General features: G+C 40.8%; 1 protein-coding gene across 15 annotated transcripts in view; it reads right to left on the bottom strand.

The window, feature by feature from the left end:
- The window catches only part of CDC14A (cell division cycle 14A), a 191,366-nt gene that overhangs the window by 14,326 nt on the left and 162,661 nt on the right, over positions 1-14,379 (bottom strand). For 11 of the 15 annotated variants that reach the window (XM_045036293.1, XM_045036294.1, XM_045036280.1 and 8 more), the window contains 4 exons: positions 13,526-13,641; positions 11,189-11,236; positions 8,709-8,831; positions 7,476-8,016 (listed from right to left, as the gene is read on the bottom strand). In XM_045036293.1, the coding sequence (XP_044892228.1) occupies positions 7,563-8,016; positions 8,709-8,831; positions 11,189-11,236; positions 13,526-13,641 (741 nt within the window). In that variant the 3' untranslated portion in view covers positions 7,476-7,562. Of the gene's footprint in view, positions 1-7,475; positions 8,017-8,708; positions 8,832-11,188; positions 11,237-13,525; positions 13,642-14,379 lie in introns of those variants that run through there. The other 4 variants (XM_045036285.1, XM_045036286.1, XM_045036288.1 and 1 more) reach the window with 3 other exon arrangements.

Genomic DNA, 14,379 nt, shown 5'->3' with positions numbered 1-14,379 from the left:
GAACACAGAAGAACTTAACCTATTCGTTGGCTACCACGGTTGTTCTGACACTGGTCAAATTTGAGATTGAGAATAATGAGAACAAACTGGTGGTTGCCAGAGTGGATGGAGGTGAGGGGCAGGCAAAATGGGTGAAGGGGACTGGGAGATGCAGGCTTCCAGTTACAGAAAGAGTAAGTCACGAGGATGAAAAGTACCGCATAGGGAATATAGTCAAGGCTATTTTAATAGCCTTGTATGGTGATAGATGGTAACTACACTGGTGTTGAACACAGCATGATGTATAGAGAAGCTGAATCACTGTGCTGTATACCTGAAGCTAAGGTAATGCTGTGTGTCAACAGTACTTCAATTAAAAAAGAACTATAGCCAACAAATAAATGTAAAGGGACAAAAATAATATTGGAGACAAAAATAAAGTTGCCATATGATTACCAAAAAAATAAATCAGTTTGAGGTGGAGAATTCATCCACAAAGTCTTCATAACCAAGAGCAGGCTAACCAGCTAAGTCTAAACATGGCTGTGCCCCATCACACAGGGAACTTAGCATAAGGAGAAGGCTACCGTAAAACAGTAGGTATGCACACAATATTTCATCATTTCAATTTTCCTTCCAACTGTAAACTAAAGGAGTATTTTTTTAATGTTTATTTATTTTTGAAAGAGAAAGAGAGTGCAAGCCAGGGAGGAGCAGAGAGAGAGGGGGACACAGAATCTGAAGCAGGCTCTAGGCTTTGAGCTGTCAGCCCAGAGCCTGACGTAGGGCTCAAACCCATGAGCTATGAGATCATGACCTAAGCTGAAGTTGGACGCTCAACCAACTGAGCCACCAAAGTGCCCCTAAAGGAGTATTTTTAATTCCTTTCTGTGTCTAGTACTATATTAGAAACGATAAAATATAAAAGAACTTTATGAAACTTGGTATGTAGACCCCCAAAGAAAGTTTAGAAGTTGAAGACAAGTCTCACAGATACAGACAATACGTAAACAAATACAGAAGCTGAGGCATGTAACAGCTACAGTATATGTTGATAAAGTACTAAGTATGCTTCAAGGATAGGAACAGAGGTGAAAAAGGAAAACTTTGGGTGGGTTCACGTTCTTGAGGACAAGGGAGCCCACATTATGGAACAAGCAAGGGAAATGAGGTACAAACATACAATAAAGGGAACCGAGGACAAGAGGGCCTGAAAGCTCAGGAAAGGAATTTAGGATTAATGTTCTAGCATTAGAGGATCCTGATCACTTCTGACCAGGTGAGTAAAATGATGAGATCAGTATCTCTTACCCAGGAGTGCTTTAAAGTGTGGTTGGCAAACTACAGCTCAGCGGCCACATCCAGCCCACCACCTATTTTTGTAAATAAAGTTTCACTGAATCACAACCATACCATTGGTTTATGCATCGAGTTGGAATTGGCACACAAAGCCAAAACAGACCCTTTACAGAAAGAGCTTGTGCCCCTACTTTATGAATTAATTAAGACAGTGAGTTAGGAACAGCCTCAATGAGGCTAACACAATGACAACAAAAAAGGTGAGAAAACAGCAGAAGAGGAAAATGGGAAAATTCCAAGAGACAATGAATGGCATCACTGATATAACCTGAAACATTACCATGAGAATATCTCTGGAAATGTCTGAAGACCAATAGATAAGAGTGAGTAACAAAGCTTAATATAAGCTACTGCTTAGTAATAATAATCAAATTACAAAAAAGGTTTTAATAGATGATGCCCAAAGCAGTTGTCAGAAGAATCTTATTATAGAGCAGCTTATCTTATTTATATTTATATACCCTACAGATCAATACAACAGAAGCTTATTCTGAAAGGCTACTCCATTAGGTCCATAATTAATGTGACCTGTGACACTGGAGTGACAAAAAATTTTTGTAACCAACCGGACTCTCTCTCTCTCTCTCTCTCTCTGTCTCTCTCTCTCTCTCTGTCTCTCTCTCTCTCTCTCTCTCTCTCTCTCTCTCTCTCTATATATATATATATATATATTTCTTTTTTAATAATAAAGCACATTATTTTATAACTCTTCAAACAGTTCAACTGATGCCGAAAAGATGTTTACTAAGGACCATAATTTTTCTTTGGGTAGTTAAATTTCCATTTACAAAAATAAATACATCATTTAAAAATTAATAATAAATATATGGTGGATCTGTTGGTCACATATGATTATTTAATAGCATCAATACTATTGTGCGTATCAAAACACAGAATAATTATTGAAAGTGCATAGATAGCATTTACCCAAGGACACCAAGGTAGGGACTGGGGACAGCAGACAGGGCTCAAACTAGGTTCCCTCCCTTCAGGGTTTCTATCAAGAGCTACCATCCACACAACTGCCAGAATTATCTTCATCAAATCAGATCTTTGCTTACGAGATTCCAATAGCTCACAGTGCACTTCCCAGTTTGGCTTCCCCTTAACGTTCCAGCCTTATCTACAAGTAACCTCCCCAGGCTTTAGTGACACTGGAAAACTCACTGCTCTTAAAATAATAGTAGCTAATAATTATGGAGCGCCATCTATAAGCAACTCTGTAAACTAGTCCATATGATTGATCTCAGTCATCACAACCACCCTATTACAAAGATCTTATCATATCACCACGTAAGCTTCAAGGCTCCGCAGTCAGAAAGACGCCTTTCAAAGTACACAGTCCTATGTTGTATAAAATTTACAAAAATTAATATTTTGTATTCTTTATCTTACATAGGTCCCACCATATCATATAAGCTTCAGGGTGCACAAAACCTAGTCTGCCCTTGATTATTATTATTCCCGTTTTACTGAGACTCAGAGAGGTTAAATAACTTGCCAAAGTACTCACCACAAGGAAGTGGCAGAAATCAAACTTGAACCTAGGTCTGTCTTCAGAACCTAAGAGTTTAACTACAGTACTAAAGCTGTGCTTCTGTTCGTACGGTTCCCATTGCCTGCAATGGCCATTTCTCTTCTTCCTATTTTCTTGAGTAGATTCTCATGACGCTCCTTCCTATTTATGCTCCAAAGCCCAACTAAAATGTTATCTCTCCTGCACATCTTTCTTTGACCCTTCCTAGAAAAATGAGATATCCTTTAGAAATCCCTGTATTTTATTTTAAGTTTATTTATTTATTTATTTTGACACAGAGAGAGAGAAAGAGTGCAAGTGGGGAGGGGCAGAGAGAGAGAGGCAGACAGAGATTCCCAAGCAGACTCCACACTGTCAGCACAGAGCCCCGACGTGGGGCTCAAACCCACAAATTGTGAGATTGTGACCTGGGCCGAAATCAAGAGTCGGACACTCAACCAACTCAGCCACCCAGGCGCCCCTAGATATCCCTGTATATTAAACATCTACTAGATATATATATATATATATATATATATATATATATATATATAGTAGATAGATAGACATATATCTACTAGATATACTATATATACTAGATATACTATATCTATCTATCTATCTAGTAGATATATATATATATATATATAGTAGATATATATATATAGTAGATATATATATATCTACTATCTAGATATCTATATATATATATCTACTAGATAGATAGATAGATAGATAGATAGATAGATAGATAGATATGATATAATCAAAATAATATGCTTTTTGGAGTCAAACTGACCTATGTGCAAATTACGCCTCTGCTATATATTTGTGGTACAATCTAAGGCAAAATATTTAATCTCTCAAACCCTCTGGAGAAAGTTACTCTAAACACACTGACTCATTTAAACATCTAACCATTCATATATCCATTCAAGAAATACTTAATGAGGGCCTACCATATGCCAGGCACAGAGCATACAGCTAGGACACAGAAAACAGAGGCACCGCCCCTGCCCTCACAGAGCTTACAGTCTACTGGAGGATACAGAGAAGTGAACAGATGATTAAAATGTAGAGTGAGAAGAGTATTGATTAAGACCGAGGCAGGGGAGAGAAGAATTTACGGGGAAAGCATCATGACCTCACCCAGACTTTAGGGGTCAGGTAAGGACAGTGGAGACGAACAGCAATTCAGTGGCAAGTCTCTTAAAAATAAAACAGAGCAAATATTCAAGACAGATACCTCAAGTAATTTCAATTTAATAAAATACTTCCACCCCACCCACGCCATAATCACACGTCCCTCATTTCTTAAGCATTTGAAAACTCCTCTGAATGTCAGGGAGGGAAAATTGATTTTTTTTACAAGTGGGTTAATAAAAAAATGAAACCTTGTGCAGTTTCTACTGGCAGCAGAAACCTCAAGACCAACAGAAGAGGCCAAATAAATAAAAATAAAATCTGATTGTTCTTCAGGATTCTGTCACAACCATAAGAATTCCTTAACATTTGTTCTTGTTTTCTGTGTTAAAGCACTTAATGACAGAACAAGGAAATCATTTTTACATTTTTCTGGGGGCTGAACTGCTGCATAAAGTGAGAGCAATTGCAGCTTTCAAAAGAGATGCTAATTGCAGCTTCTAAAATATTAGACTCTCTCTAAACACCCGTCACCCTCATCCCCTAGGAGTTTCTGGGTCTTTCTTAAAGGTGCTGGGAGGATACTGCCTTCCAGACTGCATTTCCTACCCAAGGACTTAAAAACATTTCTGTTGAGAGATTTATTCCTAGTTCTTCAAGGGTCATATGCCTCACAACTTAGGAAGTGCTGGAAAGAAGGTCCATCTTATTTAGACAAGAAACCCACAATTAGAAAAGCTGTACTGGAGTGATAAAGGAAAACAACTTACAACCTCTTTCTTTATTCCTATAAAATGGGAATTTCCATCTTAATTTAGACTTTGTACCAGCAAACCAGCAGGGGTAGGACCTGGAGCCTCCCTTCCCACAGAGGTTTTCTAGGCAAAGATAAAGGAGGGGAAGTCAGCTCTAAGAGACCTGCTACTTCTTACTTCCTGGGAGGGTGAGAGGGAGGAAAATGTTGTCATGCTGGCAATTCTATTTATAAATGCTTCTCTTTACAATGAGATGACAAATTTAAGAGAGAGAAGAGGGGAACGGCAGCAGCTGCCCACACAGACTATTACTTTAAATTTAATTATCAGAAAACCACTCTCTTCAGGCCAGGAGAGGGATGAGGAGAAGGAGGAAAGGTGAAGACAAATATCAAAATATGGAATGAAACCAAAAGCCAAGTTATATAAATATGGGAGGGAAGGGCGATCACCAATCATCTAAAGACTATCCCCATGCTTCAACTAGCCAAGAGGAAAACTGAGATCCAGAAAAAGTAGAATGTTATTCTTGCCAAGCTCCCAATGCTTCTGGTATTCAGCTACAAATGTAGATTACACTAAATCTTCAGCTATGAAATCGGCAAGATAGCTATATAATTATCTATACATCTATATGTGTACCACTTTTTCTGAAAATGAAGAGATCTGTATTCTGGTCTAACAATGAGGTTGACCCACAATCAGTATATGAAAATACTCACAACTCAATTCCTGCTGGGAAGCACACGACTTGCATATCTTGTTATGAAAAGGTAAATACCTATCCTTTTCCATCTAACCCCCTAGTTACTAAGATTTAAGTGTTTACTGATACAACTATACCCATAATATCATGAGATTAGATTCAGATTAAGTGGTGGAGTGGGCTGGCACTATATAGGAATTTAAAATAATGTTGAAAAACATTGAGAATAAAATCATATCTGGAAAATTATACAGTTGACCCTTGAACAATGCATGGGTTAGGGGTGCTGGCGCCCGCACAGTCAAAACCTGCATAGAACTTTGATTCCCCCCAAAACTTAACTACTAATACCCAACTGTGGACCACAAGCCTTAGCAATAACATCAACAGTCAATTAATAAATTATATGTATTAATACTGTATTCTTACAATAAAGTAAACTAAAGAAAAGGAAATGTTGGGGCGCCTGGGTGGCTCGGTTGGTTAAGTATCTGACTCTTGATTTTGGATCAGGTCATGATCTCATGGTTCATGAATTTGAGCCCTGAGTCGGGCTCTGAGATGACAGTGAGGAGCGTGCTTGGGATTTTCTCTCTCTCACTCTTTATTCCTATAAAAGGAATATTTATTCTCTCTCTCTCTGTCCTTTCCCCACTCGCACACACATGTGTGTGCTCTCTCTCTCTCTCTCTCAAAATAAATGTTTTTTTTAAAAAAATGTTATTTAGAAAATCATGAGGAAGAGAAAACACACATATATTACTGCATTGTATTTAGTGAAAGAAATCTGTGTGTTAGGGGACCCATGCAGTTCAAATCTGTTGCTCAAGGGTCAACGATATGTGCTAGAAAGGACTGTGTGTGCATAGAAGAGAGAGAAAAAAAAAAGGCCTCCTTGAAAAGAGGCCTGAGGTTGAGACAGGAGTGGTAACGTATCCAACCAACACACACACACACACACACACACACACACACACACACACACACACACGTGCACTGTGTCCTCATGTTTGAAAAGTGGTCCCCTAAAAAAAAAAGAAAAGAAAAAAAAAGAAAAGTGGTTCCCTAAACTACCATCTAAGGGAAGTGGGTCTCATTAATTATTCCATTGGGTTCCTGTTTCCCAAGAAAGGCACACTGCTACCAGCACCTTTCGTCCCCTCTGCTCCCCTGCAGAAATCACTCCCTGGGTAACGATTGAGGAAATGTTGGTAGAACAGCAGGCATGAAGGAGTCCCAGGCCCCAGACTACCCAGGACACTGGAGTTTGCTTGTGCCCTGACTGGACTCCGTGTTGAACTCTGAGTTGCACTTTGATCTGTGAGGTTGATTTCTCCTTCCTATTTTGTCCTTGTTCTCTCAAATCAACACTCACATTCCCATAGATATGAATTCCCCTTGATGCAATCAAAATATGTGATTAAAGTGACTCACAGCAGGGTGTGAACCAACAGATTTTACCTAACAGGGATTTCCAGTTTAAAGGGGGGCTTGGTAACCTCAATACAGAGTTCCCGGGTAAAATGTGTTTGATGATCTTTCATCCTGTCTCTAGAAGACTAATAGCTAATTTTAAACATCTTCCTGATACTCTGCCTTCCCCTTCCTTACATCCCAGACACCTACTCATGGGCCCTCCTTATAAACAGCTTCCCATTTGCCATTTTGTTAATTCTGGGTCAGTTCCCTGAAGGAGGGGACATATTCCAGAGCCTAATGGTTAGTTCTGAGAAGCTACTGTTCATTCAGCACCTTCCACACTTAAATACTCTGAAATTCATTCATTGATATAAGATGTGGAAAAGCGAAGCTTCCCAATTCCACTACAACCAAAGCAAATACCATCTATCGTATGAATCAGCTCCCGGCTTTGCACCAGATATTCAGAGTTGATTCGAAAACTTAACTGAAAAGTAACATAAGTCAACGGTGTCCATGATGAAGAGAATGAAAGCGGTTGGTTTCCCTCTGAAGAGGGAAGGAGGAGGAGGGGAAGAAAAGGAAGGAAGGAAGAAACCCCAGTTGAAACTTGGCATTTACTTGAAGAGGAGCCAGCCGAATGTACGTGCATAGACAGGTTCACAGCACAGAGGGAAGGCATCGCTCAGAAGGCTTCCTTGGCACTATTAAATTTCTTTGGCGGCAGCCTCGGCTGGGGAGGCAAGGCACAAAAGTTGCGTTCAGGGTTCTGAGGACCAGGAGGTGGTGTCTGCGAACTTACAGGGATTGAACGGCTCAGGAATCTCGCTGAGGAAGAAGAGAGGCCGGGGTAGGCGGGCCGAAGAACGGGGCTGTGCTCCTCTGCTTTGACGGCGCCGTGGGGGCTCGGCTGGCTGCTCACGGTGCTCCCGCTGGTGCTGTTGCTTCTGCTGTACTGATTGTTGTTGAGCTCTGGGTAATTTCTGGCAGACGGCTGGGAGCTGCCATTCAAGAGGTTGGTGAACGGGCTGGCTACGAAACCCGCCTTAGAGGACGAGGAGGCCTTTTTGTTCTCTGGCTCCTCTGTTGCAGCGTTCAAGTTCCCTAGAGAACTGGCTAGCCGGGAGTTTATGGAAAAGCTGAATGGAAAACACAGGTGGGGAGGGGGGAGGACATAGACAACGATGTACGCTCATGCAGAGTTCGTGTTTCTAAAATACACAGGACAAGAGGGGAATGGGATGCAGACAGCTCTGATCAAGGCAAATGGGGACAGAATGGCGTCTTTATCGTCTTGGTGATATTACAACATATGGCCATTAGTGATACACGTTAACTTCCTGTCTAAGCAGTTCACTGCGACCCAAGAAGCTGGCTAAACCACTCTGACCAGATGTCTTGAGATAGGACATCTGGGGGCTCTATGTGTCCTGAGGTAGGGAGTAAGTGAAAGGGGCTATATGAGAGTAAAAGGTAGACTGAAGTGTAAGATTTAACCTACACAGATTCATTCAAATGTCCCTACCCATTTTAGTTCTGCCCATACACATCAAAGGAGAAATGATGATACCACATATCATTAGTAGGTTCCACTGAACTCCAATTTCTGGATCACATTAGGGAAGCTGGAGCTCCACTATAGAAAGGGATGCCATACAGCACTACCTCCACACGACCCTGTCCCTCAGGATGGGAGACAGAACAGAAGCCTTCTCTGATTTCTCCCCTTCTCCCTGATCCCTTCCTCGGACAAACTTCAGCCAAACTCATTGTCTGCTACAGATTTCCTTTACCCCCCACCAGCATCTGAGAAGAGGAAGAGAAAAATTACCTTCTTACACTGGCGCCTGAGGACAAAGAACTTCTGTTTATCCTCTTGGCCGTCGCTGAGGGGGACAGAGCCACTTTTGAGGTCTTCAAAGTAGATGCAGATCCTTGTGGGGAAGAAGTCAATCTTTGTGGAGAAAAATGGGCAAAAAGTCACCTGAAAGCTGTGTTATCTTAACATTCAGCAATCAACTAAGACAAGATAAATTCATAACATTAAAGGCATCGTGGCAGGTCACGGTAACAGTGATAGCAGCAGCAGTCAACACTGACAGCGCACTTGCTCCGAGTCAAAAGCTCTTCTAAGAACCTTACAGACATTAGCTCATATTCACAACAATCCTATGAGGTAGCTACGATTGCAATCCCCACTTTGCAGGTGAGGAAACCGAGGCAAAAAGGAAAAGTCACCCAAAGTCAGTGAGCAAGTGACAGAGCTGGTATTCAGATCTAGGATCCAAAGTCCTGTCCTTAACCATGATCTTGCCATGCTTGGTCACTTCCCTTCTTTGATGGAGGCAGTCATTCCTCACATGTCCTTAGGCTACATGTGTGTGTGATTGTGTGTGTGTGTGTGTGTGTGTGTGTATGTATGTATTTGTATATGTATATATTTTTTACTTCTTTATATATTAAATCTGTCTTCTTCTTTCCACTCTCCAACTGTCCTAGGTGAGGCCACCACTATTCCTTACTCTTGACTACTAGTAACATCTTTTAATCTTATTCATTAAAATTCTAATTCTGGGGGCGCCTGGGTGGCGCAGTCGGTTAAGCGTCCGACTTCAGCCAGGTCACGATCTCGCGGTCCGTGAGTTCGAGCCCCGCGTCAGGCTCTGGGCTGATGGCTCAGAGCCTGGAGCCTGTTTCCGATTCCGTGTCTCCCTCTCTCTCTGCCCCTCCCCCGTTCATGCTCTGTCTCTCTCTGTCCCAAAAATAAATAAACGTTGAAAAAAAAATTTAAAAAAAAAATTCAAATTCTGAATAGCCTCAGGTAGAATCTAAAATATTTAATTATGCCACTCACTGTTTAAACCATTTAATTTTTACTTGGTGCCCAGAAAGCCTGAGCTCCTTGGCTTTACTTATGAAAGCCTCCAAAATCTGCCATTAGCCTTTGCAAGCAGGTCCTTTCTATCCATGCTTTCTCATTAGACAACTCTACTCCAGCTATACAAAATGCTCGGAATTCCCTGAATGGACTGTATTCACAGCTTCGTCCGGCTTGCATGTGCTGTTTTTCCTGCCAGGGCATCTTTTCCTCTCCTTACCTCCCCTCTGCTTCCTCTCTTCCACCTCCATCTGCCTCATTCCCATTGGTTACCCTTTGAAGGCCCAATCAGTTGGAACCCTATACGGCAAGCCTTCACTGAATTCCCAGGCAGGGTAAGCATCCTGTTTCATCATATATTCTCATAGTAAATCATAGCCCTTATACCATATTCCACTGTCTGATATCTGTCTATTCCCCTTGATATAAGCTCTACTGGGGGCAAATGACTATCTCCCACTTCAATTCCCAGTGGCTAGTACAGTGCCAGACTCAGAGAGAATGTTCAGTAAATGTCTGCTGAGTGGACAGAGAAGGAAAATTGACTCAAACCTGGACTACTAGGGCCCAGTCACAGTTTTTAATACCAAACCTGTTTTATCCTGAGCAAACCATTTAATGTACCTGGACCTAATGTATCTGTTCTAGAAAAGATTATTTACTTGTAGACTCTCGCCTTCATCCTCCTCCCCCTAAACAACAGCTTAAGTACATGGTTTGCCTCTAAAACAAAGATGGGGAAAGTGGTACAAGGAAGCAGCTCAAGCTTCTGGAGAAGTCTGATCCCTCTCAGAACTGCCTGCACAAAACATCCCTAAAACCGAGAGCTGAATGAGAACCAGAGGTGAGGGGTGAGTTGGACTTTTACCCCTATCTCATTAACAGTTTTGGCAAACATGTCTATGGCCCCCATCAAGCCCTACACTGCACCCTGGTACCGCTGGTACCCAGGAAACACCCTGGGATGCTTTGGGGGACATTTTTGCAGGGAAAAACACTAATGTTTCCTCTTCAAATAGAGGACGGGGAAGGAAATAAAACTAGAAAATAAAGGAGAACAAACACATGTAAAAACTAGGGGCAAAGAGAACTGACAGAAATATTAAAAACTCAAAGGCAAAATCTATCACTGGATTGAAAGGCACGTTGCAGAGCAAGGGTAATTTAGAGACCCCACAACGTGCTGGAAGCACAGACTATGTTAACATCACAACGACAGCCACACGGCCCTGTGCACACCTCAAGAAAACAAAAATCCTTTTCATGGTGAGCATTAAAAGTAAGGTGGGTTGTAACAATCTGGAACACAAAGGAAGGAACTCAAAAGGGAAGAGCTGTGCGCGATTTGTTTTCACCAGTTTAAGGGTTGGGAAATGTATCTAAAGGGCAGTGTTTATTTACAAGCTACTAGAAATTCACCTCATTCACAGTACCTGAAAGGCTGGGGCACTGCTCTTGGGTGCCCTTTCGTATCATCCAACCTACGGAAATCAAAGACAAATGCTCACGCACTGCCAGGTTCGCACGTTTAAGCAAAGACCAAAAGGCAGATCATATGGAGTCAAACCAGTACAAATATTACATTGGCAAAAGGGAGAAACCTCCCAAATGGATATCAGTGCTCATTCCATTTTTAAAGTAAATCCTACAACCAGCAGGAAACCAATTTTAGTCATTTTGTTTCATCTTGACTTTCATTTACAGCAAATTGCTTTAAATCAGAAGATGGTGTTGCATCCACTTAGGGTAAAAAATATTTGGGGCGCCTGGGTGGCTCAGTCGGTTAAGTGTCCGACTTCGGCTCAGGTCATGATCTCACAATCCGTGAGTTCGAGCCCCGCGTCGGGCTCTGTGCTGACAGCTCAGAGCCTGGAGCCCATTTCAGATTCTGTGTCTCCCTCTCTCTCTGCCCCTCCCCTGTTCATGCTCTGTCTGTCTCTGTCTCAAAAATAAATAAAAGTTAAAAAAAAATTTTTTTTTAATTTTTGATTGATGACACCATGATGCTGTTAGAAAAAAACTGAATTCCAAAAAATGAAACAAAAATTCTGAGAATTAAAAAAGAAAATGGAAAAATCATATCAGAATAGCCTTGTAAATTTTGGGTAGTGGAGAGTCTCTCACTCTTTTGCCTACTTATGTGCCAAGTTATGTGCCAATTTATCCCTCTCTCCCCCTTAAGATTTCTTAAGAATCAAATATAAATCTGATTGAAATTAATTTTAAGCGCTATAAAGCCATTTCTTAAGAGTTTCAAGGGGGGAGATGGTGAGTAAAAGAGATTAGAAATCTTGAAGGACCTTGCGCTGACTTAGGTGATATTCATAGCGAGCAGAGCACACTCTAAACAGTACTGGATTTGAAGATGAGCTCCAATCCAAATCCATCCCACTGGGGAGGGGCTGACGTTCTCTAACCTCAAGCAACCAACCCAAATGTGGGTAATGATGCATATCTTTTGTGTTAATTCAGTTAATCCTCATCTCCAAACTAAGTACCTAACGTGGCTCCTGACAGTAGTAGCTGCTCAGTGAACGGTACATCTCTTCAACTTTCTAGTGGTAGTTGGTGGTTATTACCAAGACCAGGCTTGCTATCCCATCTTCTCATGTTACTATGGCAAACGATTACCTTGACTTGAGCTATATACACCTTCATTTCTCAGGTCAGGGCACCAGTGCTCAGAGCATAGGTAATGATGTGCTCAGACCTAATCTGACTTGTGTTATAATCCTCCCAAATAACACATGAAAATTAAATTCCCTGTGAGTCTGTTTGACATGTATCCTGCTGGCAAAACACCCCTCTTGTTGTGCATGCCTCTCACTTAAAAGGCAAAGAAAAGTAGCCACTTCTCATTATAATCATTTGTGAACTTGTCACCCCAGTAAAGAATCTGGACAATATTCACAGATTTTTGCACCTACATTGATCCTGGAGACTTTCCTCTTTAAGTAATCTGAACCATTAGCAGGATCCAAATGTTGGGATCACAAGTCAAGTTCCATCACTTGATTCTGATTAGTAATTTTAGACTTTAAGTTCAGGATGGTTATTAACTGTACAGACACAGGTAATAATTGCTTATTCAATTCTCAAATAGAGAACATAAAGCTAAGGTGTTAGGATATACCAAAGCTTGGCATTCAGTACTTTTCTACACATTCTAGGTTCAAAACAAAAGCCTCAGCACACCTGTGAGAATAGGACACGACAAGATAGGACACCCACTCGTGGAGGGAGAGTAGAATTCCAAATGGAATTTAGAGCACGGTCCCAGAGACACCTCACTGCACAGCAGTTTAAGGTGGGACTCCAGAGGGGCACCTGTGTGGCTCAGTCAGTAAGCGGCCAACATCAGCTCAGGTCATCATCTCGTGTTTTGTGGGTTCAAGCCCCGAGTCAGGCTCTGTGCTGACAGCTCTGAGCCTGAAGCCTGCTTCGGATTTTGTGTCTCCCTCTCTCTCTGTCCTCCCTCCTTGCTCTCTGTCTCTGTCTCTCTCCCAAAAATAAATAAACATTTAAAAAAATTTTTTTAAAAGAGGTGGGACTCCAGAGACTGAAACTGCAGGAGCTGCTTTCAGTAAGCTTCTAAAACTTAGCTTCTCCCTATAGTGATAAAATAGTTAACAACACAAAATGGCAATAAGCCAAAAACAAAACCAAGAGGTAAACATAGCACTTGTATAATGATATTCAAAAGAGAAGATTAAACATCCTATCCACAAATGGAGGCACGAGATAAATTTAAAAGCTTAAAATTGATCTACCTAAATGCACAGGATGGTGAGGAGCGTGGCTGTCTCTGACTTTTTAAGGCACGTAGTTTGTCTCCCTGGGTTATACTATTTTTCATTTCCACGTCTTCATCCTCTTCTAAGTTACTCTGGAAAAAAAATGTATGTACCATAGAAAGGTTACTCTAAATAATTTTGCTTTATATTGATTTCTTAATAGACTATAGACTCTATATTTTGTATAGCTGATCTTAATATAGATTATCTTAAATAGCTTTAAAACACAGTGAGTTCAGCATTATCTATCTATCTATAGAAAGAGATAGATAGATATAGATATATAGATATAGATATAGATATAGATATAGATATAGATATAGATTTGGATACACTAACAAATGTTCAACTATTCATCAATTAAATATATCGGTCAAATTCCAAATCAAAGAAGCACAGGTATGGATGCAGTAGAATTTAAAAGGAGCTCCTTGTTACAATGGACCACAACCAAAGAGAATCTCATGCACACAAAAATCATGTTTCAGAATATAGCTCAGACACAGAATGGCTCAATAGACACATTACAAATAGGTTTCCAGAGATTACTAGGATCCATCACTGCAAATTCTATAATTTATTTACAAAAATGAAAGATAAAACAATTTAGGATATCTATGTGATAACGTGTTAAGATCAATTAACACTAATAAAAGCATCCAAGACCTTTTGAGAAGGAGTTAAAGCCTACTAGATTGGGAAAGTGTGTTTCCTGCTGAAATAAGTCTTACAGTTTAAAATATGTAAGTTCCACGCTAGGTCTTTTCACATGCCAGCTCACATTTAACTCTCACAACTCAAGGCGGGGAGGACACTATTACCTATAAAGA

Source organism: Felis catus, chromosome C1, assembly GCF_018350175.1.
Source record: "Felis catus isolate Fca126 chromosome C1, F.catus_Fca126_mat1.0, whole genome shotgun sequence".
NCBI lineage: Eukaryota > Metazoa > Chordata > Mammalia > Carnivora > Felidae > Felis > Felis catus.
This window is presented reverse-complemented; position numbering and strand designations above follow the sequence as displayed.